Consider the following 27,914-nt stretch of genomic DNA (forward strand, 5'->3'; position numbering starts at 1 on the left):
CCCCTTCTGACAGTAATATTAAATGCTGGACTATTTAGAATCAGCGGTTGTATGTAGTTTTTCTGCATTGTGGTGAGTTCACCGGAGGCCCAGTATTTGCCCTGCTCCCATGGTGGGGGTGGGTGGGTGGAAGTACGGCCCCTGTTGGCCCTGTGTCAATCCATCATTGCCTAGAATCTCATGTAGTAAAAACAGAATTTGTTATTTAGGGTCCCTGATCATTTCCCTTTGTGGGTACTCTTCCACTGTTCACTTGATGTGTTTGCATTTTCCAGTACTCGTTAGATTCCCTTTAATTACTAATTGCGTTTTTAAAATGTACTTTTTGTGGCCAATATTTACAACGTGCTTTCTGGAGGAGTTTTTTTTTTAAAGAAATGAGATGCTTCGTGTCTGTGTCGACATTTGACACTCAAAGGGTTAATAGCAGATCGTTTGTTAAATCCTTGCAGTCCTATTTGTTCAGAGGCAGTACAGGCAGAGGCAGATTTGTACAGCAGAGGCAGCTCACCTCCTGCAGTGTTCTGGTCCAGTTGCAGATTGTGGTCCAGTGACATGATCACGTTAAAAAAAAGAACAGACAAGTGATTTTACTTCTAAGTCTGTGGAAATAAGAGACAGATGAACAGGGCTGAAGAGGCTGGCGCTGGAAGTTTAATGACATTTGAGTGTGCTGGTGCTGGGCCCCACGTGTTGCACGCTTGCCAAGCTACAGGTTAGGTACCTGTGATCGTGCTTCCTGCTGGACTGGGAAGCTCCGCCTGTGATAGGTCCGTGCAAGCAAATCGTCCTGGAGTCTCGGAGCACCAACTCCGCCCTATCTCGGGCTCCACTTTATTAAGAAGGAGGTGGAGCGAAAGAAAGATTGTGTTGTGTTGGGAGTGAATAGTCGGACGTGTCCACCAGCTGATGTAAGGTCCCCTGAAGATCTCAGCTCACCTGGTGTCACCTCCTGCACCTTCTCAGCTCCGAGCTCACTGAGCCCCTCTCTCTCTCTCTCGGGGCGATGTTGGACCCTTCCTCCAGCGAAGAGGAATCGGACGACTTGCTGGAAGGAGATCCCGGTAAGGAGCCGCCGCTGACCGGAGGGAGCGGCGGCAGTAGCAGCGCCAGCGCCCGCTCCCTGCCAACCAGCCGGGGCAGCGAGGGGCGAGACTTGGGCCGGTCGGGCAGCGCTCGCTCGGTCAGCCCCAGCCCGTCGGTGGCCAGCGAGAAGGAGAGGGAAGAGCAGGAGAGGATCCAGCGGGAGGAGGAGGACACGAAGAAGAGGAAGGCGCTGCAGCTCTACGTGTTCTTGCTGAGGTGCATCGCTTACCCTTTCAATGCCAAGCAGCCCACCGACATGGCCAGGAGGCAACAGAAGGTGAGTGAGTGCCGTGGGCACGGGCGAGCTCCACCTCCACTGCCCTAATCAAGAGTGTAGTCCGACGCCTCCTGTTGTATCCAGAGAGTAACCGGTGCTCCAGCCAGATCAATGTAAAGTCTGTTCAGCGCACTTCGAGATTTGTTTAAAAAGTTAGCAGCTGTACGTTTGCCACAATTCCCTGTACTTATTATTGTCTAGCTTGTGTTTGCAGGTTTGAGAAGGAGCCTACTTTTTGAAATCTACTATACTTCATTACTTGGACTAACATACTTGTTCTCTCTTATTTGAGGATACAGCACAGAAGGTGCCTGTGCCGGCTCTTTGTAAGTGCTATCCAATTAGTCCCACGACCATACCCTTTCCCCATCGCCCTGCATTTCTTTCCCCCCCCCCCCCCCCACAAGTACTTTTCCAATTCCCTTTTGAAAGTTACTATTGCATCTGCTTTGCATTTCAGATTGTAGCAATTCACTGTAATTTTTTTCTCTCATCTCCCCTTTGGTTCTTTTGCCAATTATTTTGTCCTCTGGTTACTGACCCCCCCCTGCCACTGCAAACCGTTTCCCCTAATTTACTCTATCAAAACCACTCATGATTTTTACCACTTTGATCAAATCTGCCTGTAACCTTCTCCTACTCTTAAGGAGAACAACCCCGGCATCTCCAGTCTCCTTGTAACTGAAGTTCTGCATCCCTGGTACCATTCCAGTAAATCTCTTCTGCACTCTCTCCAAGGCATTGACATCTTTCCTAAAGTGTGGTGCCTGGAATTGAACACAATACTCCAGCTGAGGCCTAACCAGTGTTTTATAGAAGTTTAGCATAACTTCCTTGAATTTGTACCCTATGCCTTTTATTTATAAAGCCAAGGATCCCATATGCCCTTCTAACAGCCTTCTCAACTTGTGCTGCCACCTTCAAAGATGTGTACATACATCCCCAGATCTCTGTGTGTTTTTACACATTTATTTGCTGTACCATGCTACTTCGAGTGGCGAGACGAGAGAAGTTGGGATTGTTCTACTTGGAGCAGAGGTTAAGAGGAGATTTAATACAGGTGTTCAAAATGATGACAGATTTTGATCGAGTAGATGGGGCAAAACTAATCCCATTGGCAAGAGGGTCAGTAACCAGAGGACACTGATTTAAGAGAATTGCCAAAAAAAATCCTGGGGGGGAATGCACTTTTTACACAGCATATTGTTACGATCTGGAATGCACTGCCTGAAAGGCTTGTAGGAGCTTATCCAATAGTAACTTTTAAAAATATATACTTGAAAAGGGGAAATTTGCAAGGCTATGGGGAAAGAGCAGGGGAGTGGGACTAATTGGATAGCTCTTTCAAAGACCTGACACAGGCACGATGGGCCAAATGTTCTCCTGTGCTGTCTGATTCTATGATTCCACAGCCTGCTCAGTGACCTTTGATTAAGGCTGGATTCTGTTGTGTTCAGTTGGGATTAGTTCCATAAACACTTGTGGACCTGCCTTGTGATCCCTGCTTTAGTTGTGTGTAATTCTGTCAATTTATTTTGAGCAAAGTAATTCAATGAGTAGCATCTCAACTGCAGGTTCACAATAGCCTACATGATAACTACACATGCCTTGTGTTCCCTATTGTAGTTTAACAAAATGTTGTCTAGATATTGTCATAGCATTTTGATTCTATTCAGGACACTTTTTTGCAGAACATTCAATCAATAGCAACATGTTTGCTATTCAGTAAACAACTGCACATTTCTTTTCAGTGCAAGTATTTCTGTACTGTTTGTTAACACTAACTCTGAGTAAACACATAGAAAACTCTACTGCCAAGGCTCACCTTTAAATATCACCCTGTGTTTAAACTTGTTAAAATCAAAGTGAAGAGGCGGAGAAGGGTGACATGTTGCAACACATCTTTTAATCCTCAATTCTTTACAAAACACTGTTACTTTGTAACCTGGCTCTAGAAGCTGTAATTTATTGTCTTTTTTTAAGTATAATTTTGAAGTGCTCCTACCAATCCAGCCAATTCTGCCTCCCAGTAAATCATCTGAATTAATAAGATGCTATGGGTTCACAATCACACTAGACATCGTACCAGATACTGCCTCAGAAATTGAGCCTGGCTATGTAAAGCTTTAGTTTTAGCCCATCCACATTCTTCTTGATGGTTATGGCAGGGCACACATAACATTGCTACATTTTTTTAATAGCTGGGTTGTTGATGCCAAAATGACAAGAGATTTGCTTCCCCATGGCGACCTCCTCTGAATGCATCTAATTTCTTTTAACAAATACTAGTGGGTCTCCTGTTGTCTTGCTCGTGATAATGTGCTGCTTTATAAGAACTGACATGTTATACCATTTAATACACAATGTATTTCTTCTACTGATGAGGAACAGCTGTGTCTCTAAGGCTACGAAAGTTAAGTAAACTGAGCCTCGGATGAATTGGAGTTTAATTGTTTTGAGGGGAGCTATGCTGATTGGGAACTGCTTATAAGTTTAGAAGCATTAAGTGACTAGCTTTTTAGTGATATGTATATGTATGTATGTATACATGCAATTCATATATATGGATCACTTTTTTTTTTATTTTTAAAATAATTCTTGAGCAATGAAACCTACTGTACTTCCAAGGTATTTTGAACTTTGAATTCCTGCCAGTTCTGTGTGGCCACATCTGTACCTGTGTATCTCCATTGAGTCACTGAGATGTTTGCTGATTGCTAGGTTGGGCTGTTTATGCTTACCAGCTGCCATCACAGAAGGAATCACGGCAGGTCATGTGCAGTGACCTCATTCCTCTCCGCAGAGAGCAAATGTCTTTTAGGTTTTATAATCTGCACGGCAGCTTTTAATATGAATAACAACGTCAGGAGACATTACAAAAAAGTGGTATGATTCAGTTTGCTATTTTAAAGGGTGATCTTTAAAATGGTGAGACAGCTTCATAATTTTCATACTTGGTTATTCTTCAAAATAACTACATAATTGCTGTTGTTTTGACCTGCATAGTCTGCAGGGTGCTCGAGATAAGCTTGTTACCTTGATCCCTGTACCTCATGGGTGCTGCAGAAAAGGAGCTCCTTCCAGTTTGGATTGCAAGCAACCGAAGGTGGGAGTGTGCACAGTGTCCAATTATACAAGGCCAAAGTGGGCTGGATTTTTCTGGGTCTTATCACGGGAATATATTTGGGTTTCAGAAGCACCACTTTCTTTACCAAAAGACTGACCCTGCTTTCAAGTTTTTCACCAGTTTGAATGTTTGTGCTGTAAAATTTCTCAAATAGGCTGAAGAAGGATTTGCATTTATATAGCGCCTTTCACCACCTCTGGACATCGCAAGCGTTTTACAGCCAATGAAGTACTTTTGAAGTGTAGTCACTGTTGTAATGTAGGAAACGTGACAGCCAATTTGCTTATAGCAGAGTCCCACAAACAACAATGTGATAACTCTGACCTAGTCATGATTCCTGAAGGACTGTCTTGTCCTGGCTATGGACACTGATTGATCTTTCAACTCTTGCCTATGACTGGAATTTTAACCCAACTTGACTGGCTTTCTAGAAGGCTAGTAGTTGAATAATGACTAGAAATTGTCCTTTTGGCAGCTCAGTGATGGTACTGGGTAAATAGATTATCCATTTCCAGGACCAGTGTTCAAATCACTTGTCTTAACAGCAGGCTATGCCCTGAAATTTCAGAACAAAAACCTGTCGTTTTTTTTCCTGTCAATGAATTGCCCCCAAACAAAATCACGTTTTCAGAAATGGCAAGTTTCAAAAGTACAAATTTCTAGCAATTTTGTCAGTGAATTGTTTAATTAGAGGAAAATCGGCACTTCCCCTTTTTTAAGAGAATTTTCAGCTCACAAGTGACCTTTTACTTCAACTTTCACAAAAGTTCAGCTGATTTTAATGAGGGAGTTTCTTTGTCAATATACCTTTTTTTTTTCCAACCTAAATAGGTGAGCAGATATTGTGATTAACTTCTGAAGAGTGCTATTCACCGTCTGGTTTTGGAATCCCTAATTTTTTTTTATCACCAACACGCCAGCAGTTCAACAAATCTATTTAAAAAAATCTAATAGCAAGCGTTGCCCTCTGCCACAAGGGTCGGCATTTTTGATCCTGGTTCGGCTAAGCAAATTTCAGCTAGGAGTTTCCGCCCATCTTCCATCTGTTCCTGGACGCTGTGAGCAAGTGGAAGAGGTGATACTACTTCACCACAACTAAATTGTGGAGGGTAGGAGTGCAACTAGCTGGATCAGAAAGGCATTAAAGCATCATCCTTTGGCTTTTATCTGCATTGGAATATACTTTGCTCATTTCTGGGAGGGAGAAAGCATCCCACTTCTTAACATTTTCTAGTGTCTTTCTTTTCAAAATATATTTTAGGTGAATTCTGGAAACATAGTAATTCTACCAAGCTAGCACTGTACAGAGCGCAACAGTGCTGAACTAACATAGCATTCAAATGGCCAGATTGGCAAAGCAGTCCAGGGTATGTATATGCTGACAACTCCCTCTCAATTGGGCTCAGTAATTCTTCTCAGCCAGTTCTTCCTCCCTTCCCCTTCACCCACTTCTGAAAATTTTACTGACACTTCTTGATTGATTTGAAAAAGTTTTTGGTGAATTAACAGAAATTGACTCAAATGATAAATGTAATCAGAACTGCCACATTCTCCTTCTGTAATATTCCATACTTCCTTGCATCGTGCTCAAAACGGTTCCAAAATGAACACATCCAGTGGTGTCAGTCCATATAAGGTCAGAAATTAGTTGTGTTTTTCCAACATCACAGGCAGTTGTCTTTGTAATCCATCAATTCTGAAGCGTTACGAATTCTGTTGCGCTAGTGTGTAATTCTGGCTTCTGTCTTGAGCACTGGGTTGGATTTTTTTTTTCAGGATGTTTTGACTCACTGGCTTGAGAGCGAGTTTCCAAGAACAATATCCTGGAAGGATTTCCACCGAGCACTGCCAGGAAGACAGGGATAAGGCGGAGCCTCAATAAATCTTATCAGTTCTCAGAATGCAAACTCTTTTACCAAATGGCTGTATTTTTTTTTTCTGTTGAAAGATGCACCACTGAAGTTGCAGGAATGGCTCTGCAGGCTTCTCTCTAGATCCTGGAGCAATCTGCCTCAATCAGGGGGACAGGGCTGTGGTGCCATGATAATACAATAATGTTTGATCAGCAACATTACCTATAAACTAACAAACCACTGCTCAAATGATCTTCATGTTTACTTTTACTCCCCTCCCCATCTCTCCTGAATTGTTGATGCCTTACTGAGGTACGATTCCATCAGTGGCTCTCGTCCTTTGTAACCTCATTTGAGTGGCCCTTACTCATGTCTAAGCTTTGGCGATGAATGGCAGCAGGCTATTTGACCATGGAGGGTATCACAGCTGAGTAATGACTGATGTTCACTCGCGCATGCTTCCAGTGAGGGTTGATTGATAGTGATTCATTGCAGGAACACCCTGATGGATTTCCCCCCTCCCTATCGCTCGAACTGCCTCAGCAGAGGTTAGCAAACTTAGCACAGACTGGGGATCAACTCTGGGACCAAGTAGGCTTCAACTACTTGCAATATAAATTCATTGAGTCATCAGGCGAGTATAATCTTCATGCTTTGATCTATAAAAGAAAACTGTGTGCATGACCTTGAAGAATTTGATAATGACTAGAGGGCCACCAATGGAAATGTAACCCCTAAAGGAAAAAATGAATTCTGAATTCAAGGATACTTGTCAAAATACTATGAGATTGCACATACAGTGCCTGACAAACTCCTGCCAGTACACTTTACACCTAATCACAGCCTATTACCATCTCGTCTAGCTTCTAATCTCTTTTACTTCTTTTGGTTCTTTTATTCTTTTGTCCGATCGCAGCCCTGCCTTCGATCTAGTTCCTTTTCTCTCCAGTTTTGAAGAAGGGTCAAACCCGAAACGTCAACTCAAATTTCTCTCCACGGATGTTGCCTGACTTGCTGAGTTTTTCCAGCATTTTCTGTTATTCCTGCATCTTTGTGTTGTGCAAGGAATTGTATTAACTCTTACCCAAAGAGTTCTTCCAGAGCTCATCAGCAATATCTTTCAATTTGAAGTAACAATGTGATTATATCATATAAAATTGATACAGGAATCTGCTCATTCTCCTCCAATTATGAAGTGTGGCTTTTTTTTAAACTAGAGCTGGGAGGTTTAAGGGTGACCTGTTGGAGGTCTTCAAGATTATGATCAGGCAAATAGTCATGGATTGTTTCCAGTGGTTGCGAGACAGTAACAAAAGGCCCCAAATTTGAGATCATAAATGAAAGGGGTGTTTAGAAAACACAAATCTTCAGTATAGTGACTGGTGTTCTCTGCCATAAAACCATCATTGCAGCAGAGCCCATAAATTTTTACAACAACAATTCAATTATTTTAAGAGACATATTAAAAGATTATAGGGAGTGGGATTAGAATAGGTGGAGAATTAATACATAGATACATAGATACATAGAAGATAGGAGCAGGAGTAGGCCATTCGGCCCTTCGTGCCTGCTCCGCCATTTAATGAGATCATGGCTGATCCTTTAATTCAGTATCCCGTCCCCGCCTTCTCTCCGTAACCCTTAACCCCTTTTGCCCGTAGAAATATATCTAATTCCCTCTTAAATATATTTAATGAGCTGGCGTACACTGCCCTCTGTGGCAATGAGTTCCACAGGTTCACCACTCTCTGAGTGAAGAAATTCCCCCTCATCTCTGTCCTAAATGGTTTAGCCCTTATCCTTAAATTATGTCCTCTAGTTCTGTTCTCACCCGCCAAGGGAAACATTCCTTCTGCATCCAGTCTGTCTAGACCTGTCAGAATTTTATACACTTCTATGAGGTCCCCTCTCAATCTTCTAAACTCCAGTGTGTACATCCCTAAACTACATAGTCTCTCCTCATAGGTCATTCCCGCCATTCCTGGTATCAGCCTGGTGAATCGCCGCTGCACCCCCTCCATGGCAAGAACATCCTTCCTCAGATGAGGCGACCAAAACTGTACACAGTACTCGAGGTGTGGTCTCACCAGTGCCCTGTACAGCTGCAGCAAGGTATCCCTGTTCCTGTATTCTAACCCTTTTGCTATGAAGGCCAGCATACCGTTTGCCTTCTTGACCGCCTGTTGCACCTGCATGCTCGCCTTCAGTGACTGGTGTACAAGAACACCCAGGTCTCTCTGTACTTCCCCCTCTCCCAATCTATTGCCATTTAAATAATAATTTGCCCTCCCGTTCCTGCACCCAAGGTGGATAACTTCGCACTTGTCCACATTATAGTGCATCTGCCATTTATCCGCCCAATCGCCCAGTCTGTCCAAATCGCTCTGGAGCTTCCTGGTCTCTTCCTCTGAGCCCACCCCACCTCCTAGTTTAGTGTCGTCTGCAAATTTGGAAATGCTGCATCCGACTCCCTGATCCAGGTCATTAATGTAAATTGTGAACAGCTGGGGGCCCAGGACAGATCCCTGTGGTACCCCACTTGTTACTGCCTGCCATTCAGAAAATGAGCCGTTTATTCCAACTCTCTGTTTTCTATCTGACAGCCAGTTCCCTATCCACGCCAAAACTTTCCCCTTTATCCCATGAGCCTCAATTTTCCATGCTAATCTTTTATGTGGGACCTTATCGAAGGCCTTTTGGAAGTCCAGGTACACCACATCTACTGGCTCTCCCCCATCTATTCTACCAGTTACTCCCTCAAAAAATTCCAATAGATTAGTCAAGCACGATTTACCCTTTGTAAATCCATGTTGACTCTGTCCTATCCTGTCCCCATTTGCTAAGTGCTCCGCTATTTCATCCTTAATGATGGACTCCAGCATTTTGCCCACAACTGATGTAAGGCTTACAGGTCTGTAATTACCTGCTTTTTCCCTACCCCCCTTTTTGAATAGTGGGGTAACGTTAGCTACCCTCCAATCCATCGGCACTGTTCCCGAGTCTAATGAATTCTGAAAAATCATCCTTAGTGCATCCGCTATCTCTAGGGCCACCTCCTTCAGTACCCTAGGATGCATGTTATCAGGCCCTGGGGATTTGTCCACCTTCAATCCCTTTAGCTTCCTTAACACCATATCCTTAGAGATATTGATTTGCGTCAGTTCCTCCTTTGCCAATGTCCCTATTTTTCCCGATATCCCAGGGAGGTTTTTTGTGTCTTCCTTCGTAAAGACTGACCCAAAGTATGCATTTAGTTGATCTGCCATTTCCTTATTTCCCATTATATATTCCCCCGTATCTGACTGCAATGGACCAACTTTGGTTTTCACCAGTCTTTTCCTTTTGATATATTTATAAAAGCTTTTGGAGTTAGTTTTTATATTTTCCGCCAGCTTGTTTTCGTAAGCTATTTTGCCCCTCTTGATCATGCCCTTTGCCCTCCTTTGCTCTATCTTAAACTGTTCCCAATCTTCCGCTCTGGCGCTTTTTTTGGCTATTTTATACGCCCTATCTTTGGATTTTATGCTGTCTCTAATTTCCCCTGTTATCCACGGTTGAGTCACCTTTTTAGATTTCCTTTTATGCCAGATTGGTATAAACAATTTTTGCAATTTTGTCATTCTATCTTTAAATGTTTGCCATTGTTTATCTACCTCCAGTCCTCTCAGGAACGTTGTCCAATCAGACCTACTCAGTTCCCGTCTCATGGCATCATAATTCCCCTTGTTTAAATTCAGGACCTTAGTCTCTGAGTCAATTTCTTCGCTCTCCATTTCGAGTGAGAAATCGATCATGTTATGATCGCTCTGACCCAAGGGTCCCCGTACAACAAGATTACTGATTAGTCCCTTCTCATTGCACAGTACCCAGTCCAATATAGCCTGTTCCCGAGTTGGTTCCTCGACATATTGATCCAGATAACCATCCCTTAAACACTCAAGGAATTCCTCCTCCTCATTATTTTTACTGATTAGGCTAGTCCAATCTATATGTAAGTTAAAGTCACCTATGATGACAGCTGTGCTCTTATTGCACGCTTCTCTAATTTCCCTCGTGATGCCCTCCCTAACCTCTATTTTACTATTTGGAGGCCTATATACCACTCCTATTAATGTTTTTCGCCCCTCGCTATTTCTTAGCTCCACCCATATAGATTCTGTATTAACTGAGTTAATATCCTTCCTTTCAATTGCATTTATCCCCTCTTTTACTAGCAATGCTACCCCTCCTCCCTTTCTTTTTTGTCGATCCTTCCTAAATACTGAATACCCCTGTATGTTAAGCTCCCAGCCCTGCTCACCCTGCAACCATGTTTCCGTAATCCCAATTAGATCATAATTATTAACCTCTATTTCCACAGCTAATTCATCTACCTTGTTCCTGATACTTCTCGCATTAAGGTATAAAACCCTCAGGCTTTTTTTATGCTCACATTTTTTATGAATTAGTTTGGCCCTTTGTTTTTTGTTCCTCACCCTTTTACCATTTATTTCTGTCTGCCTTTCACTTTCCTCTATTTCACTACATAGGTTTCTAGCCCCCTGCCATACTAGTTTAAATGCTCCCGAACTGCTTTATCAAAAATTACCCCGAGAACATCAGTTCCATCTCTGCACAGGTGTAGACCGTCCCTTTTTGGCCTGTTTCTATTTCGTAACATTCAATGAATCTCCATAGTTTTAAACCTCTTGTAAGTTGAGAGAGTTTGCACATTTTGGGGTTGATTGTCATTGACCCGTGGAGTCGGGATTGGAGGCGTGCGGGGGGGGGGAGCGGTTAAAGTCCTGAATTCGGGGGTCCCGCCCCCAACCCGCCTCCACGTAAGTTTCAAAGGAGGCGGGTACCTGCACTGGGACCCGCCTACCTGTGGCGGGAAGGGATTAGTGCCAATTAACTGCCTGTTTAGCCTAATCCCTATTTTAAAGCTTGAAGTGTGGGATTCCCGACGGCTCCATACCACACCAAGTTAGAGGAGTCGGGTTGAAGGACTTGGAGGAGTCGCGATGTCGGTGTTCAGGTGAGTGATGGGTGCATGAGTGCAAAGGTAAGTGTGTTTGGTGTGTGTAAAGAAGTTTAAATTACATTTACTTTTCAGCTTTCCTCTCGGTTTCGGGAGTCTATAATCTAACTGGCACAGAGCACAATGGCTGCGAACTGTCAAAAGTGACAGCCTGCAGCTTTCTGTGCCAGTGAGATTTATAACTGAGTCTGTGTAGAAGGACTCTGTTAGAAGTAAGACTGTCAGTGTTTGACGGCTTCAAACAACTGGGAAACACTGATTTTAGTCTTTGTCACCTGTTGCCAAGCGGCCCTCAATTGGCCTGCTAAGCCCACTGGGCGGACTCAACAAGGTCAATCAAGTTAAAATCGCGTGGATTGGCCGCATCTCGATGGAGGCGGGACTACAACCCCGAAAGTTGTAGTCCCGACTTCTGAATGAAAATCGCCCCCTTTGTGTCCAAGTTGGAGATGGGAGGAGTGGTGGAAGGGGGAGAAATTCAGTTGTTAGCACCACCGATTAACGACTAGAGGCCGAGAAGTGGGGCGCTAGCCAATTTCCGGGCGGGCGCAGGGCACCTAGCGCCGGCGCTAAATCTTAGCACCCGCTCATGGGCGCAGGCTGATTATGACGTCATTTGAGTGTGCAATGCCTTTTGGGCGCCCCCCTCCGTAGCGCCTGGCGTTAATAGTGACCACTTACCTGGAACCTTACCAAGTCGCTCTCGGGCTGGAGGAGCGTTATTTAAAGGGGACTGGTGTGGTTTAAAAGCGGCAGCCATTTTTTGGAGCACAACTTCCTCGAGCTACAAAGAGTTGCTGAGCTGCACACTGAGAGCCATTTGACCAGTGAGCCAGCGCAGGCAGATGATTTTCAGCCTTCTGACCATCACCTTGCTGTTGGTGAGCCTTGACAATGGGGAACCTTCCTGTGGGCACTTATTATGGGGGCTGCATTGGAGGGGAACGTCCTGCTGCTGAATCATCTGGAAAGGGCACTGACGCTGGGAGAGGGGGGCCAACAGACGTCACCACAGCAGACCTTACGCTGGCAGGGTTTTCCGACAGCAGTTTTCCTACATGAACATGCCAGAGGAGCAGTGTGTCAGAAGGCTGCGATTTAGAAAGGAGGTGGTGACTGAGCTGTGCCAGCTGCTTCAGCCAGATCTGCAGCCTCAGATAAGGTGCAGGACATCTGTCGGTGGCTGAGAAGATGCCTGCTGGCCTGAACTTCTACGTGAGCGGCTCTTCTCCGGCTGCGCATCCGAGGCTGATCAGAAGTAGCTTCTAGGCCCCTCGGAATGCTTGCTGCCATTCTAAGAACAGGAATGGAACCGGTCTGATACCCCCAAGCCTGTGAAGGGCAAGATGCATGTAATAGCAGGCATGGCCATTGTAAATGAAGAAAGTGTTTCATTACACAAAATGTGGTTCCTTCAAACATGAGAAAGCTATGGCAACAGAAAGCAAAACTAATACACTGACACATAACTGCCTCTCTCACCCGGGAGACTGTCCAAAACATAAATCACATTCCGACCACCTTCCTTGGCCTTGATTCCACTGCGCCAACCAAAGCATCCAATGCCCCATCAGTGAGGTGTTCCACCCTCTGCCTCACCCTTTCCATGTCTTGCTAGGCTGGTGCACCACAAATAGGCTCCCACCGCTTCGAAGGCCTACAAGGTAGTGAGTGTGTCTGGTGATGCCAATTGACCTGCCCCTTAAGAGCTGGCCGGCGCCAATGTGTCTCGGGGAAAGTGATTATTGACAGCACCTTCACTGCGCCCTGCCGCCGCGAAATTGGGTTGCGCTGCTGGGTTAGCGCCTTAGTAGCATGCAGCGCCTGATTTAGCGCCGCAATCACCTTTTAGGGGCGCTGCAACCCAATAACTCGCTAGGTGGCGCTAAATTGCACCTGGCGTTAAACTTTACGCATCGCCAGGACTAGCACCCCAAACGCGGCTATACTGAATTTCTAGGCCATTGAGTCTTTTTTCAGGCTTTCCTTTTATATCTTTCCATTTTGATATTGAGACCGCTGATTTTTTTTTTTAAATGTAGGATTTGGGGTGGTGGGGAGGTAAGAGAATGATAGGAATTTTTCATTCCAATTTACAATCTACCTCCAGCTCTATTTGCCTGCACAATGGGATGTCTCTCCTTTGTGACTCCCAACTTTCTAAAGACACAGCATTGCTTTCTTGGGCAATTTGTAAGGATATCAAATGGATGGTTTTGTTACACTGCTGGTCACAAAGCATCTTTTTGCTGCAGGAGTATTATGGAAGGCGTCTCTTTTACATAATATGGAATGTAGAGATAATAACACGATTAAATCCACAGAGCTGGTAACCAGTGACTCTAGAATTCATGCTTCAATGGCGTTTACATAAGATTATTTACATTTTGAGCTGTATCAGGTTCACCTTGGTATGCAGCATTACAGTATGGCCTGCTCATGTTAAGTGTATAACTGACAGATCGTGATTGGCACACACTTATCAAGAGTATACACTTAAAAGGAGTCATTATGTGGAGTAGTACAAAAATGTGTTTTCCAATTCCAGGCTACTTTGAGTGTGATGTTTACACTAGCTGGACTCTAGTAGATAGAAGGTCCATTAGCAGGTTAGCGCTTACCATGTTGAGAATGATGATGCATACTGTATAATTAACAGACATATATCCTTATTATTCATGGAATAACATAAATTCCATGGAAAGAAATGAGCATTTCAGCTTTGAAGGTATTTTTTTAAAAACCACAACATTTACACCTGAGGTGACTGTTACTCACTTTTAATTAACTTGTGCAGCTGTTATTGGTTCCTTGTCTTGCCACATGATGCCAACTGCCTCCTAATGTAAGGAGCATCATCAGACTTGGGAGTGTTGTAATAACCTAAACTTTGATTTTATTTTTAAAGTAGCTGAGTGTCTGGAGAGAGTTATGAGCAGTAGTAAATGTTGTGCTTCAACATTATTTGTGCCTTACACAATGGGTGGGAGTGATGGCATTAAATCAGCAGATGATCATATGGAAGGATTTAGTGGGTGAAGGATTCAGTGGGTGATATAAACCATGAGAGCAAAGTGAATTAGCGGGTGCACAGTTCTTAAATTTCAAGATAAGAAATGCTATTTTTGTATTTAATTTTAAATTGACTAACATTTAACTACAGAGGGGGGGGGGGAAACTGATTTGTTCCTGCAAACAAAAGCAGTTTCTTTTGCCACTGAGTACCATGTCCAACATCGATCGCGAAGGAGATCCAGTCCATCGATGAGTGATGTCACTGAAAAATTACATTATGCCACATAAGTAATACAAAATTAGTGGAAGTTGGTCTGCGGTGGGTTAGTGGGCAGTAACATTGTTCTCTATATATCGGAATGTGTGCGAAATATATCACTTGCCAAAAACGTTGTTGGCACTGACAGGCCATATCATTTGTATGCTGCCCGTGTATAATTGAGACACGGACTGCAGGAGTTGGTTATAACAGGTCTTTACTGAATGGAGACAACCTGGAACTACTATGCAAATGTTACTACACAGGCTTATATACAGGGGTGGTCACTACTGGTACTGCAGTATACAGGGGCTGCAGAATATAGTTCCTTCTGCAAAGTACATACACTACAATTCCTCCCCTTTTAGCTAAACTGTACATAACATTTGATTAACAATGAAATAACATATTTACAATTACAGTTGCTAGATACATTAGTTGAAGTTAAGCAATTATAAGTTCAGTCTTTGAGGAGGCTTCCTGATTCTGTCTAGATAATGCCTCTTTGGGGTATCGGGTTCTTCTGGCAAAGTTGAGTCGGGATCAATGTCGTCGTTTGGTTCGTCTGCTTCCAATATCACCGATTCTGAGGTAGATGCAATTGGTACTTCGGTTTCATCGCCAGGTGTATCAGATTGTGGTGTGGAGTTGACTTTTCCCAGTGACTCTAGAATCTGGTCTGCATGGCATCTTGCAATGCTCTCTCCAACGTCCACGGTATACATTAGAGGTCCTTGCCATGTACAGATCGTTCCTGGCTGCCATTTCTCTGTGCGGTAGTCCCGGGCCAAAACTAGTTGACCTATCTTAAAACTCCTGGTCGGCCTTTCATTCATATTCTGAAACTGCCTGTTCTCCACATCTCTTCTGATGTTTGGCTCAACCAAATCCAAGCGGCATCGTAGTCTTCAATTTGAAGAACATCATGGCTGGAGTTTGGTTGGTAACCGCATGTGTCGCATTCCGGTAGGCAAACAAGTTATCCACCTTGTGTTGTAGGGGTATATCTTCATTACACATTGCCTTGATAGCCTTCTTGAATGTTTGAACAAACCTCTCGGCCAATCCATTAGTGGCTGGATGATATGGGGCGGATGTGTAATGCTTAACACCATTGTTCTTTAAGAACCTCCGGAACTCTTCAGACACAAACTGGTCCATTGTCGGAGCAAATCTGTTCAGGCAGCCCATTCCTGGCGAATATGGTTCGTAAGACTGATAGTTTTTTCTGTGGTGGTTGAGGACATTTTTATTACCTCTGGCCACTTTGTGCATCCACCGCAATTAAAAACATCGAGTCCATAAATGGACCAGCAAAATCAATGTGCACCCTTTGCCATGGAGATGAGGGCCACTCCCATGGATGTAGAGGGGCTGGTGGTGGGGCGTTTTGGACCTTCTGGCATCCTGTACAGCTTTTGGTCATCTCTTCGATTTCTCTATCGATTCCCGGCCACCACACAAACGCTCTGGCTAAGTTCTTCATTTTTACCCCTCTCAGATGACCCTCATGAAGCTCATTGAGCACTCTATCCTTCAATTTGGGTGGAATTACTACTCTGGATCCACACGTCAAGGTTCCTCTGCACACTGACAGCTGTTCTCTTCTCGGCGAGAATGCTGGCAGCAGTGGTTCGCCATGTGCTGGCCATCCCTTCACCGTTAAATCATAGACCCAGGAGAGTGTCGGGTCATTTCGTGTTTCCTTTTCTATGTTTGCATTCGTCACAGGGAGACATTCGACTGGTCGAGTGGAATATCTCCACTGGAACCACTGCAAGTTCTTCTTCTACCATCGGCAACAGTCGGCGCGACAATCCATCAGCATTCCCATGCTGTTTAGTTCCTTTTGTACTCGGTCATATTGGTGTGCCCCTAGGAAAAGGGACCACCTCTGTAGCCGTTGTGCTGTCATTATCGGTACGCCCTTCTGAGGGTTGAAAATGGAGGCAAGAGGTTGATGATCAGTAAGTAGAGTAAATTTCTGACCGTGCAGGTAGTGATTGAACTTCTTCACTCCCCACACCAGGCTGAGGGCCTCTCTGTCAATCTGGGCGTAGTTACGCTCGGCTGAAGTTAACGAGCGTGACGCAAAAGCTATCGGCCTCTCTGAACCATCAAGGAATTTACGTGACCGTACCGCTCCAATGCTGTAGGGAGACGCATCACACGCCAGTCTTATCGGTAGTGATGGGTTGTAGTGAGCCAATACTTCTCCTTGAAGTGATTAGGTCCTTACTCTTCTGAAAGGCCAGCTTACATTCATCGCTCCATTTCCATGCTACTCCCATTCGTAGTAGGGATTCAGTGGGTGCAGAATTGTGGACAAATTCGGCAAAAACTTATGGTAGTAATTCACCAATCCGAGGAATGACTTCAGTTGCGACACATTTTCAGGCGTTGGAGCCTTAACTACCGCTTCAATTTTGTCAGGGGACTTATGTAACCCCTCTTCATCAATCACGTGGCCACAATACGATATCTGTTTCTTACAAAACTCGCACTTGGGGTGATTGGCCCGTAGCCCATGTTCACGTAGTCTAGTGAGCACCTGCTCTAGGTTGGCGAGGTGTTCACTGTCATCTTCACCTGTCACTAGGATGTTGTCCAAGTAACACCGAGTCCCCGGAATCCCTTGCAAGACTTGTTCCATCGCTCTTTGCCATATCGCCGGAGCTGATGCTACTCTGAATACCAGTCGATTATACTGGTAAAGACCTTTGTGAGCGTTTATTGTGAGATACTTCCTAGAGGATTCTTCAACCTCCATCTGCAAATATGCTTGTGCTAGGTCAATTTTTGTAAAATGCTTCCCTCCAGAGAGTGAGGCGAAGATATCTTCTATCCTTGAAAGAGGATATTGTACTGTGTGAAGGACTGGGTTCACCGTCACCTTGAAGGCCCCACAGATGCGAACCTTCCTTGGCTCCTCAGACTTATTGTTTAACGTTTTCTTCATGACCGGAACGATGGGTGTCGCCCACTCCCTCCAGTCTACCTTCGATAACACGCCTGCATTCTCCAGATTCTCCAGCTCTGCCTCGACAGCTGGGCAAATTGCATATGGTACCAGTCTTGCTTTGAAAAACTTGGGAGTTGCATTCTCTTTTTTTTATCAAGGCAGTTACGCCTTTAAGAGTTCCCAGTTCTTGTTGAAATACCTTTGTCAAAAATCTTAGCTGACGCCAATCGTCCAGGTGTGACGTCATCCTTTTTACCAGCCACCGTCAGTGCCTGAATGGAGTGCCAGTCTAAACTTATCTTTCTGATCCATTCACGTCCCAATAACGGTGGTCCACCATCTTGCAGTATGTACAGATACAATTTCTGTATTTCCTTGCTGTTGTATTCGACAGGCACCCTTATTTTTCCTCTGGGGTATACTTTTTGCCCCGTATACGTCCTCAAGACAATGGATGTCTCTCTCAAGGGTATGTGAAAATAGCCGCTCATAGTCTCGTCGAATCATGACGGTTAGAGCTGATCCTGTATCCAATTCCATTTTGACTTGGGAGCCTGCTATCGTGAGGGTGACCCAAATGGTTCGGTGATCCTCTTTTGCGATTACGTTGTGAAGTTTGAGACCGCTTAGTCTCTTGTTCCCAGATTCACTATCGCTCATCTGGTCTTCGGAACTACTGTCCGTCATCTTTTGTACTTTCCTGTACGGTTCCTTTTTTAGTAGCCTTTTTGTTGTCGTTGGTCTTCTTCCCAGACCTGCAAACTCGTGCAATGTGTCCCATCTTTCCGCATTGCCTGCATATTTTGTCCTTGGACCAGCAGTCCTTCTGGTCATGGTTTGTTCTGCCGCAGCGATAACATTTTGCAAATCCCCGTGTCATTTCGTAGGTGCCGTATTCCTGTGGCTTTTGCTGTATTTCCGCAGCTCCCCTTGCTGCTGCTTCGTATGATACTGCCATGCTGAAAGCCTTATCTAGCGTCGGCTCTTTCTCTGAGTAACCTCTTCTGGGTTCCTTCACTCAGGAGTCCACGGACAAATTTGTCCCGTAGGGTATCTGCCAGTCCTGCTCCGAACTGGCAGTGCTTTGATAGCTTGCGTAGTTCCGTAAGGCAATCAGCATTGCTCTCATTTTTATGCTGATTTCTCCTGTGGAATTTAAATCTTTCTGCTATCAGCAGCGGTGTAGGATTTAGGTGTTCCTGTAGGATAGCAACAATTTCGTTAAAACTCTTCGCCTTCGGTTTGGCTGGAGTAATCGGGCCCCGCAATAGGCCGTACGTTCTTGCGCCCATTAAGTTTTAGCAGTACCGATGCCTTTTTCTCATCGGCTACTTCGTTTGCCTCGCAATATAGCTGGACTCTTTCCACATGTGGTCCAGTCTTCTATTGCATTATCGAAGGCAGTGATATAGCCAGTCTTCGGCATCTTGGATATCTAAAATGGCGCCTCCCACGCTTTCTGTCTTCTCCGCTGTTGCTGGCGTTTTATGCCTTGATGGTGACGCCCTATGGTCTTCGCACTTCCCCCCCCCCCCCCCCCCTGCTGCTGCTAATGCCGCTCTCCGCGGTTCCCGTGGCAAACTGCAGCTCCTCGCGGCTTGCTGCGCGTTTAATTTTTATTAATTCCCTGTCTGAACAACCCTGCGGGACACTTGCCTCCCTCCTTCTCGGGTCTGTACACTGCCCGGCTTCGTAGCACCAGTCTCTTGCGCTCGCGCTCTCGCTCTCTCCCCGCTGCTCGGCCCCGTTTCAAAGCCACCCGCTCGCGCTCTAGACCGCCGCAGCCCAGGAAGGGCCACCAGCCCGATTAGCCTCCTTTTTTTCTATTCAAGCGTACTGAAAGTTGCCCTGACGGAATATTTTTTGTTTTCGAGAGTAATTATGCAATTATTTCTTTGTATTTTTAAGTTATATAAACATTTATTATTCGAAGATATGTTAAAGGAAGGATAATTTTGTCTCGTTTATGAATAAGTGATTTGATTGCAGAGACAAAGAACCTGATTTTTCCATTACAGGTAATATGCAATTATGCCGCATATCCGATTCTCATTATCTGCATCCCTGTGCAGTAGTTTGAGAGACAATATTTGTCGGGCCCTTAAGGAGCAGTTCAGAGCTGTGGGACTGATTTTTTTTTTTCTTTCTCTTTTCTCCCCCGCCCCCCCCCCACCACCACCACCCACTATTTTTCTAGCTTATTGACCTGCTGTGGTGAGTCATTTAGGCCAAGCTATATCCTTTAATGGGAAGTACCTTCTCATTGTCCCTTTTGCTTTATGGCACTTGTGGATAGGAGCGACATTTTATATTTCTTTGCATTTTTCACTGCTTATGGAAATTTTATGCAGAAAAGTGTGAAGTGATCATTTTGGTCAGAAGAATGAAGGGAAGCAATATTAAACTAAATAAATAAATGGTACTATTTTAAAGGGGGCGCAGGAACCAGGAGTTGCTGGGGGGTGTATGTACACTAATCTTTGAGGGTGACAGGACAAATTGAGAAGGCTTTTTAAGAAGAAAAAAAAAAAAAAGTTTATGGTATCTGGCTTTATGAATAGAGTGCAAAAGCAAGGAAGTTATACTAAACCTTTTATAAAACACTGGTTAGGCCTCAGTTGGAGTATTGTGTTCAATTCTAGGCGGCACAATTTTGGGAATGATGTCGAGGCCTTGCAGAGTGCAGAAGAGATTTACCAGAATGGCATCAGGGAAGAGGGACTTCAGTTATGTGGAGAAGCTGGGGTTGTTCTCTGGAGCAGAGAAGGTTAACAGGAGATTTGATGGAGGTGTTAGTTTTGATCGTGTAAGTGACAGAAAAGTCAGTAACCAGAGGACACATTGGCAAAAGAACCAGAGGCGACATAGGATTTCTATTTTACAGAGTTGTTGTGATCTGGCATTCACTGCTTAAAAGGGTGGCGGAAGCAGGTTCAATAGTAACTTTTCAAAAGGGAGTTGGCTAAATACTTGAAGGGGAAAAATTAACAGGGCTGTGGGGAAAGAGCAGGGGAGTGGGATTAATTAGATAGCTCTTTCAAGCGCTGGCACAAGAATGATGGGTTGAATTCTATGATTCTGTTGAGCAGGCGCAGTGCCCCCTGAGGTTGATTCTGTTGGGCTGGCAGTGCCCCCTGAGGTTGAATCTGCAGAGGATGATGGTGGTGTTGCAAAGGCCATCCTTCAGATGACCTTTCATTTTATGTCTGATTTTTAAGTATTTGTAGGCTGCATATTCTTAGTGTCGAGGAAAATCTGCTGAGTGATGCTGTCGCAACATCTAGGGCCACCTTTAAATGAGAGCACCTGGTACTAACCAGTGGGAATTAAAGCCGGTGTAGTCGGACATTGATAACACTCAACACTGATCGCTGCATTAGGCAGCAAGTCACTCCATTTTTTTCCCTGAAGTTTGCTGGGTTTTTTTCTTTGCACCATGCCTAATATTGCCATGGTTACTTATTGAAAGTGATCCCAATGGTGGTATCAAGTTTTTAAAAGGAGAATTGTTCTTTCATTCTCATTTATTGATTTGAGTTGTATGTATATATTTGTCTTTTAGTTTAAACGAATGTTAAAATGGAACAGGGTTGTTTGTCCCTAGTTTTGTTTTATAAAGCGGTCCCGATGAGACTTTAGCAGAAAATCTACTGTTTGGCAATATTAATACATGGTTACCTGTATGGCTTTCCTTTGCCGACTATTTCATTGGAAATGTTAGCCCATTTAAAGTGAGCACCTTAATGCCACCATTACGATAGTGACAGATATGTCATACGAACATGTTAAATGTTCATATGCTAATTTTTGCAAATAGTAATTTTGAAGCTTTAAGCCTTTTTAAAAAAAAAAAAAAAAAGTAGTAATAATTTAATGTGTGGCAAATTTCCAAGGAGTTTAAAAGGTAAATTCAGCAATCCCAGCAGGGAGCGGCGCTCTAAATGGAGTGCAGATTGGAGACCGGGCTACTGCACTCTGCACTGATTCTCCGCCCTGCGCTCCCTTCGAACGGGACTCCCCACTGGGAGCTCAGGATCCAGAAGATTATCGCAATGTTCACTATGTGGTTTCCTCTACATTGGGGAGACCAAACGCAGATTGGGTGACAGCTTTGCGGAACACCTCCGTTCAGTCCGTAAGGGGGACCCAGAGCTCCCGGTGGCCTGTCACTTTAATTCTCCGCTCCATTCCCATTTGGACCTCACCGTCCTCGGCCTCTTGCACTGTCCCATGGAAGCTCAGCGTAAGCTTGAGGAACAACACCACCTCTTTCGATTAGGCACTCTACAGCCCTCTGGACTCAACATAGATTTCAACAATTTCAGATCATAACCTCAGCCCCTAAAAAATATAAATAATATATATAATTTTCTTCCCTCCCACATGGCAGCCGTCCTTCATTCTGTCAGCACAATTCACACCCCATCTAGAGCCATCCTATTACCACCTCCTCTTGCCTTCAATATCTCTCATTACCACCTCCTCTTGCCTTCAATGTCTCTTAATCTCTCCTGCTTTCTATCCTCTCCTGCTTTCTATCCTATCACTGACCTGACCTCTTGTTCTTTCATCCCCTCCCTCTTTTCCCAGCCTCTAAACCTGCTTTCCAGTTCTGATGAAAGGTCATCGACCTGAAACGTTAACTCTTTCTCTCTCCACGGATGCTGCCCTGGCCTGCTGAGTTTTTCCTGCGTTTTCTGTTGTTCCAGAAGATTATCATTCTGAGCATTGGCTTAGCTATTGCTCTTTACAGTCCTGTGGGTTTAAATCAAAATCCAGTGCGCTGTTAAAATGACAGTTGCACTTACTATTTTGAATAGTATCTGAACTTTAATTTTCATTTCATTTTGCAGGGGGTTTGAGTTGATTGTGGTGCAAACTGAGTGTAATTTACACGGAATCAATTGCATTAACTGCAGCATCTGGGTGGAGGTTGCTATAGTAATTTCGCACTCCAAATAATGCAACTACATGCTGTTTAACCAGACTCTGTCAGTCTATGGAAAGGACTGATGCTTGCAGTGAAAACATACCTATATATTGTGACCGCTCCTAATTCATATCCCAGCCTGGATTTAAACTGCATCACAACTACCAAAACCTGTGTTCACCATTCTTTATCTGGTGAGTACTTGATGGGTGGCCATTTCTTTGGACAGCATCTAACTACAATACTGAGCCTGGGTCTTGCCTTTTCCTATTTTTAATCTTGATTTGAGCCAGGGGGATGGTTTGTAAGTCTGGTGCTAACTAAGACCAGGATATTTATTTTAATAAAACAACTTTTTCTAGAAATCTGTTCAAATAATTTCATTTATCTTAAAGTTTTGCCTAGCTGTCCCTTCAGATTACAGTGTTGTTTAACACTTCTGATGTGCTACGATATAGTAGAATCATAGAATGGTTTCAGCACAGAAGGAGGCCGTTCGGCCTGTCGAGCCCATGCCGACTCTCTGCAAGAGCATTTCAGCTAGTCCTGCCCTTTCCCCGTAGCCCTGCAAGGTTTTTTTCCTTCAGGTACTTATCCAATTCCCTTTTCAAAAGCCATGGTCGAATCTGCCTCCACCACCCTCAGGCAGTGCATTCCAAAACATAGCCACTCGCTGCGTTTATCTGTGTCCTGTTTTTTTTTTTTTTTCTCGCTCTTCTCCCCCAGACCCCTCCTGATTTTGAACACCTGTCAAATCTCTTCTCAACCTTCTCTGCTCCAAGGAGCACAACCCCAGCTTCTCCAGCCTATCTACAAAACTGAACTCCCTCGTCCCTGGAGCCACACTTGTAAATCTTTTCTGCACCCTCTAAGGCCTTCACATCTTTCCTAAAGTGTGGTGCCCAGAACTGGACACAATACTCCAGTTGAGGCCGAACCAGTGTTTTATACAGGTTCATCTGCAAATTTTAAAATTGCGCCCTCTACTCCCAAGTCATTAATATATATCAAGAAAAGCAGTGGTCCTAGTACTGACCCCTGGGAATGCCACTATACCTTCCTCCAGTCCAAAAAACAACTGTTCACCACTACTGTTTCCTGTCACTTGGCTAATTTCGTATCCATGCTGCCACTGTCCCTTTTATTCCATAGGCTTCAACTTTGCTGGCAAGCCTATTTAGTGGCATTCTATCAAACGTCTTTTGGAAGTCCATGTACACCACATCAACCGCATTGCCCTCATCAAAAAAAAACAAGCAGTAGTGTACAGATTGTGGACCAAGATGACACCAGAAGGCTGTGCTTGCCAACACAGGTCTCTGGACAGCTGGCAGTCATTTGTGATGTGGGTACACAAGTATTTTCAGTGGTGTACGGAAATGTGATGAGCAACTTCTACCTCACTCTTTAAAAACGCAAGGAAACTGCCCTCTTGATATTTGTGTGTCAAAAGCAGCACATAGAGGTGATATGAATGCATGTTAAGAAGTTACCAGACAAGTGAGCGTTACTTTTTCCTCCCATCCAAGGGTGCCGATAAATGTGGTGTTTTTGAATGTCACCTCACAACAGACTCTTCCCCCCACTATTGGCTCTGTGCCTCTTGTCCACTTGGAAGACACAGCTCACTTAAATGCCTGTTAAGTTTTAATTGCAGATTTCTGATGGAGCACTAACTACTGAAGAGATTTGAAAAATAAAAAGTTTAAACTTTTTTTCTTTGCATCATTTAGTTGTACTACCACCTAATGCAAATCCATGGTGGTTTTGGACCTCCCCCTTGCATTGGTGCTTTTCATTTTTAGCAAATGGTGTCAGATCGTCAACTTTGCAACTGTACCTTAGTTACACAATAGATTTTGTATCTGTATAAAATGGCTTTGCCCTTGCATCAACACACAATATGCAGTACAACCATCCTATTAACTTCTGGTTTCCAATCTCGTGTTTAAACATTGTATACAATTGTCTGTCAGCAGGTGATGGTCACTAGCTGACTGGGTTTCTGTTCCTTACAGCACTCTGTCAGCAGCTTGTTATGTTGCCTGAGCAATACATAGTAATCCATGGAAGACAGTAATAAGTGTGACTGACTTAATTATACAGCATTGGCTTGTTCTTGTTTTGGACAGATTCTTGCCAGTCTTTTTTTGGAAGAACCATATATGAGTATTCCTTTTAAAAGTAATGAGATAAGCTGCAGTAAACATTTAGCAAGATCTATTTATATAAATGGTATCGAGAAATGATTTCTATAGTGGAAGGTGCAGCGTGCCTGTTGTAGTGTATGTATCCGTCTACCTTTTAAGAAAACTATTGTATGTAACCGTTCACCTTTAAGAGAACTATTTTAGGTGTGGCACTACTTTGTTGGCTTCTGTATACTGTAATACCGACTGTGACCACACCGGTATATAAGTGCTGTGTCAGGATTTATTTGGCAGATTCGCCCTGACCTTCGAATAGTAAAGTCCTGTTTTAAGTTACTCTGGTAGTCTGTGTATTAATTAACTAAACAACCCACAGACTTTACAGTGGCGACGAGTCCGATCGTACCCTGCGGCAACAATACTTCCGAAGCAGTTAACGAGCGTCGAAGAGGCAACCGCCCTCGTCATTCTGCTGGGAGAAAACTCGAGTCTGCAGAGCTGGAAAGGAGGAAGAATTCAGAGACAAAGACTTCCATCAGCAACAGGCACTGACTGTCCCTTCTGCCACGGTGAGGAGTGAGCCGATCAGCACGAGAAGCAAGGCGGCCACGGTGACTGTGAGTAAGGGAAAGTAAAAAGAATAACCGGAGGATAAGGGCGGTGCACTCGACCACGGTCGAGGGGGAGGAAAGGAGCCGGACAGAAGTCGGGCCCAGAGGCGCTGAGACTGGGGCAGCGTGGAGCAAGGAAGCCGTGGTACAGACAGGCTGGGGACGCAACGGCGTCGTGAGACAGCTAGACCGCGACCGGCGAAAAAGGCCGGGCAGCGACCGAAGCGCTGCGACCGGGAGCGTAGGCGCGGGAAGATATAAAAACGCAGCCGGGGAGGGAAGCACCGGACTGCGAGAGGGCTGGGAGGTGCGATTGGGAGCCGAGTGAGCGGGAGAGGCAGAGCCGACCAAGGGGGAACTGAGCGAGAGCCAGTCCAGTGGCTGAAACTGTTCTCCGTCAATGGGGTGTACCCAGCGCTGGTAGAGCCAAGCGAGCGGGAGAGAGACAGAGCCCGAGCAAGGGGAACCGAGCGAGAGCCAGCCCAGCGGCTGAAACTGTTCGCCGTCAACGGGGTGTACCCAGCGCCGGTTGCCCTGCCGAGAAAAGGGAAAGCCCTGAAGCCGACGCGCAGGCTGTGAACCTGAAAGCCAGCGGCTGTCGCCCGTGGGGAAAGTGTACCCCTCCCGCTAGGGAAGAAACGCGGGAAGCCACCATTAGGCGGGGAAGAAGACAGAAGCGGGAAACCGCCATTGAAGTGGGCGGGGAGAGAAGATAAGCGTGGGAACCGCCATCTTGGAAAAAGAAATAAAAGAAAATTTAAAGAAATAATTCGTGGTGTTATCGGGAAGAGAGGAAGATGCCTAAGCGTGGTAACATCAACGATTTTAATTCCGAGGTAGAAGACTGGGCCACGTATGTGGAACACATTGAGATCTATTGAGGCCAATAAAATAGAAGAAGATGACAAAGCTATAACCTTGCTAAACTCGATGGGCGCGAAGACATACGGGCTCTTGAAGCATCTACTAGCACCAGCTAAACCGGCGGATCAGACTTTCGGTGATATTGTGACTGTTCTGAAGGATCACTTGAACCCCACACCGTTGATGTTGGCGGAACGATTCAAATTCTATGCGAGAACGCAAAGGAAAGACGAAAGCAACGCAGAATACTTGGTCGAACTGCGTAGACTAGCGAAACACTGCCAGTTTGGAGGGAATCTGACAGAGGCATTGCGAGAGAAGTTCGTGTGCGGGTTGTCAAAGGAAGGAACGCAAAAGCGACTACTCGAAGAGAACGACCTTACACTTGACAGGGCTGTCCTTATTGCAGCATCGCACGAAGCCGCAGCGAAGGGAACTGCGGAAATGCAGCTAAAGGCAGCGGCACTCAGTGTGGATCAAATTACCTCGAGTGCAACAAAATGCTATCGTTGTGGGAAGACAACACACGACCAGAACCAATGCTGGTTTAAGAACCAGGAATGTAGGAAATGTGGCAAACTGGGTCACATAGCTAAGGTATGCCGGTCAGGGAAGAAGACCAACAACCAAAGGAAGCCATCGCAGGAAAAGTACAACAAGGTACACAAGGTGGCTGAGAAGAGTTCAGACGAAGAGAATTCGGACTCAGACCCAAACGGCCAGGAGCTGGGCAGTCTGAGAATTCACAATGTGAGTAAGGAAGCTGACCTACAAACTATCTGGGTCATGCTAAAAATAGCTGGAGTCCAAGTGAAAATGGAGTTGGACACTGGATCAGCTCTATCAGTCATAAATCGAAGGGATTACCACCGGCTATTCTCACATATACCCTTAAGAGATACCAAGTTCGTATTGCAGACATACACGGGGCATAAAGTATACCCCATGGGGAAGATAAGATTCAAGGTGAGAGATGGGGGTAAAGAACACGCAAGAATGAACTTATACGTACTACCTGAGGGAGGACCACCACTTCTGGGACGGGAGTGGATCAAGAAAATAGACGTGGAAGGGCACTATCTAAAAGCCATAACGAGTGAGGACTCGGTGCAGACAATCAACTCAGATTCTGAAACGGATGACGATAAGACCAACCCAAATATGAAAGACAAGGCTAAAATGGACTTGCCGACTAAGGTTGGAAGAACGAAGGCATGCATAAAGGCTTATGCTCCAGAGAAGAACAAAGTTTCAGAACAGAACTCCACCGAACAACGACAACATAGTTTGACAGAGAATTCTGAGTCTGTTCAGTTTACGGACATATCCATGACTGACGAACACCGAGCTCGGACTCAACTTTATTTCAAATTACGACAGCAAGTAGAACAAGTGAGTTACCGTCCCGAACAAGAGATGAAAACAATGAAAAAGTTCTATGACACCGAATGGGAGAATCTGGAAAGACAACAGAAGCAGCTAGCTCAAGCAGAGAGCGACCATAGAGCCATTGTGACCAATTACCGATCACATCTCCCTTATGCTGTTCAGGAGTTAGAATATTTGCAGGAAGGAGCAAATGAAGAGGAATCTTCAGGAAGCCAGGATTTTATTCCCGTTCTTCTCTACGACTCCTTACAAGCAGAGTTTGAGAAGTTGAAGGAACAGTATGAACAGGCCCAGGCTACAATCCTGGAGGGGATTAACTCGGCAACCTCCGAAAAGCTAGTTTCAGGAGAAGCATATGAGCAACTAAAGGT

At 44.7% G+C, this 27,914-nt stretch overlaps 1 protein-coding gene across 12 annotated transcripts in view; it reads left to right on the forward strand.

Moving 5' to 3' along the window:
• The first annotated feature begins 540 nt into the window (after positions 1 to 540).
• The window catches only part of cadps2 (Ca++-dependent secretion activator 2), a 983,842-nt gene continuing 956,468 nt past the window's right edge, over positions 541 to 27,914 (forward strand). For 5 of the 12 annotated variants that reach the window (XM_086008791.1, XM_086008779.1, XM_086008781.1 and 2 more), the window contains exon 1: positions 546 to 1,363. In XM_086008791.1, the coding sequence (XP_085864917.1) occupies positions 1,007 to 1,363 (357 nt within the window). In that variant the 5' untranslated portion in view covers positions 546 to 1,006. Of the gene's footprint in view, positions 1,364 to 27,914 lie in introns of all 12 variants that reach the window. The other 7 variants (XM_086008782.1, XM_086008783.1, XM_086008786.1 and 4 more) reach the window with 4 other exon arrangements.

Source organism: Somniosus microcephalus, chromosome 16 (genome assembly GCF_052327205.1).
Source record: "Somniosus microcephalus isolate GS21.2 chromosome 16, FLI_Smic_1.0, whole genome shotgun sequence".
NCBI classification, from domain to species: domain Eukaryota; kingdom Metazoa; phylum Chordata; class Chondrichthyes; order Squaliformes; family Somniosidae; genus Somniosus; species Somniosus microcephalus.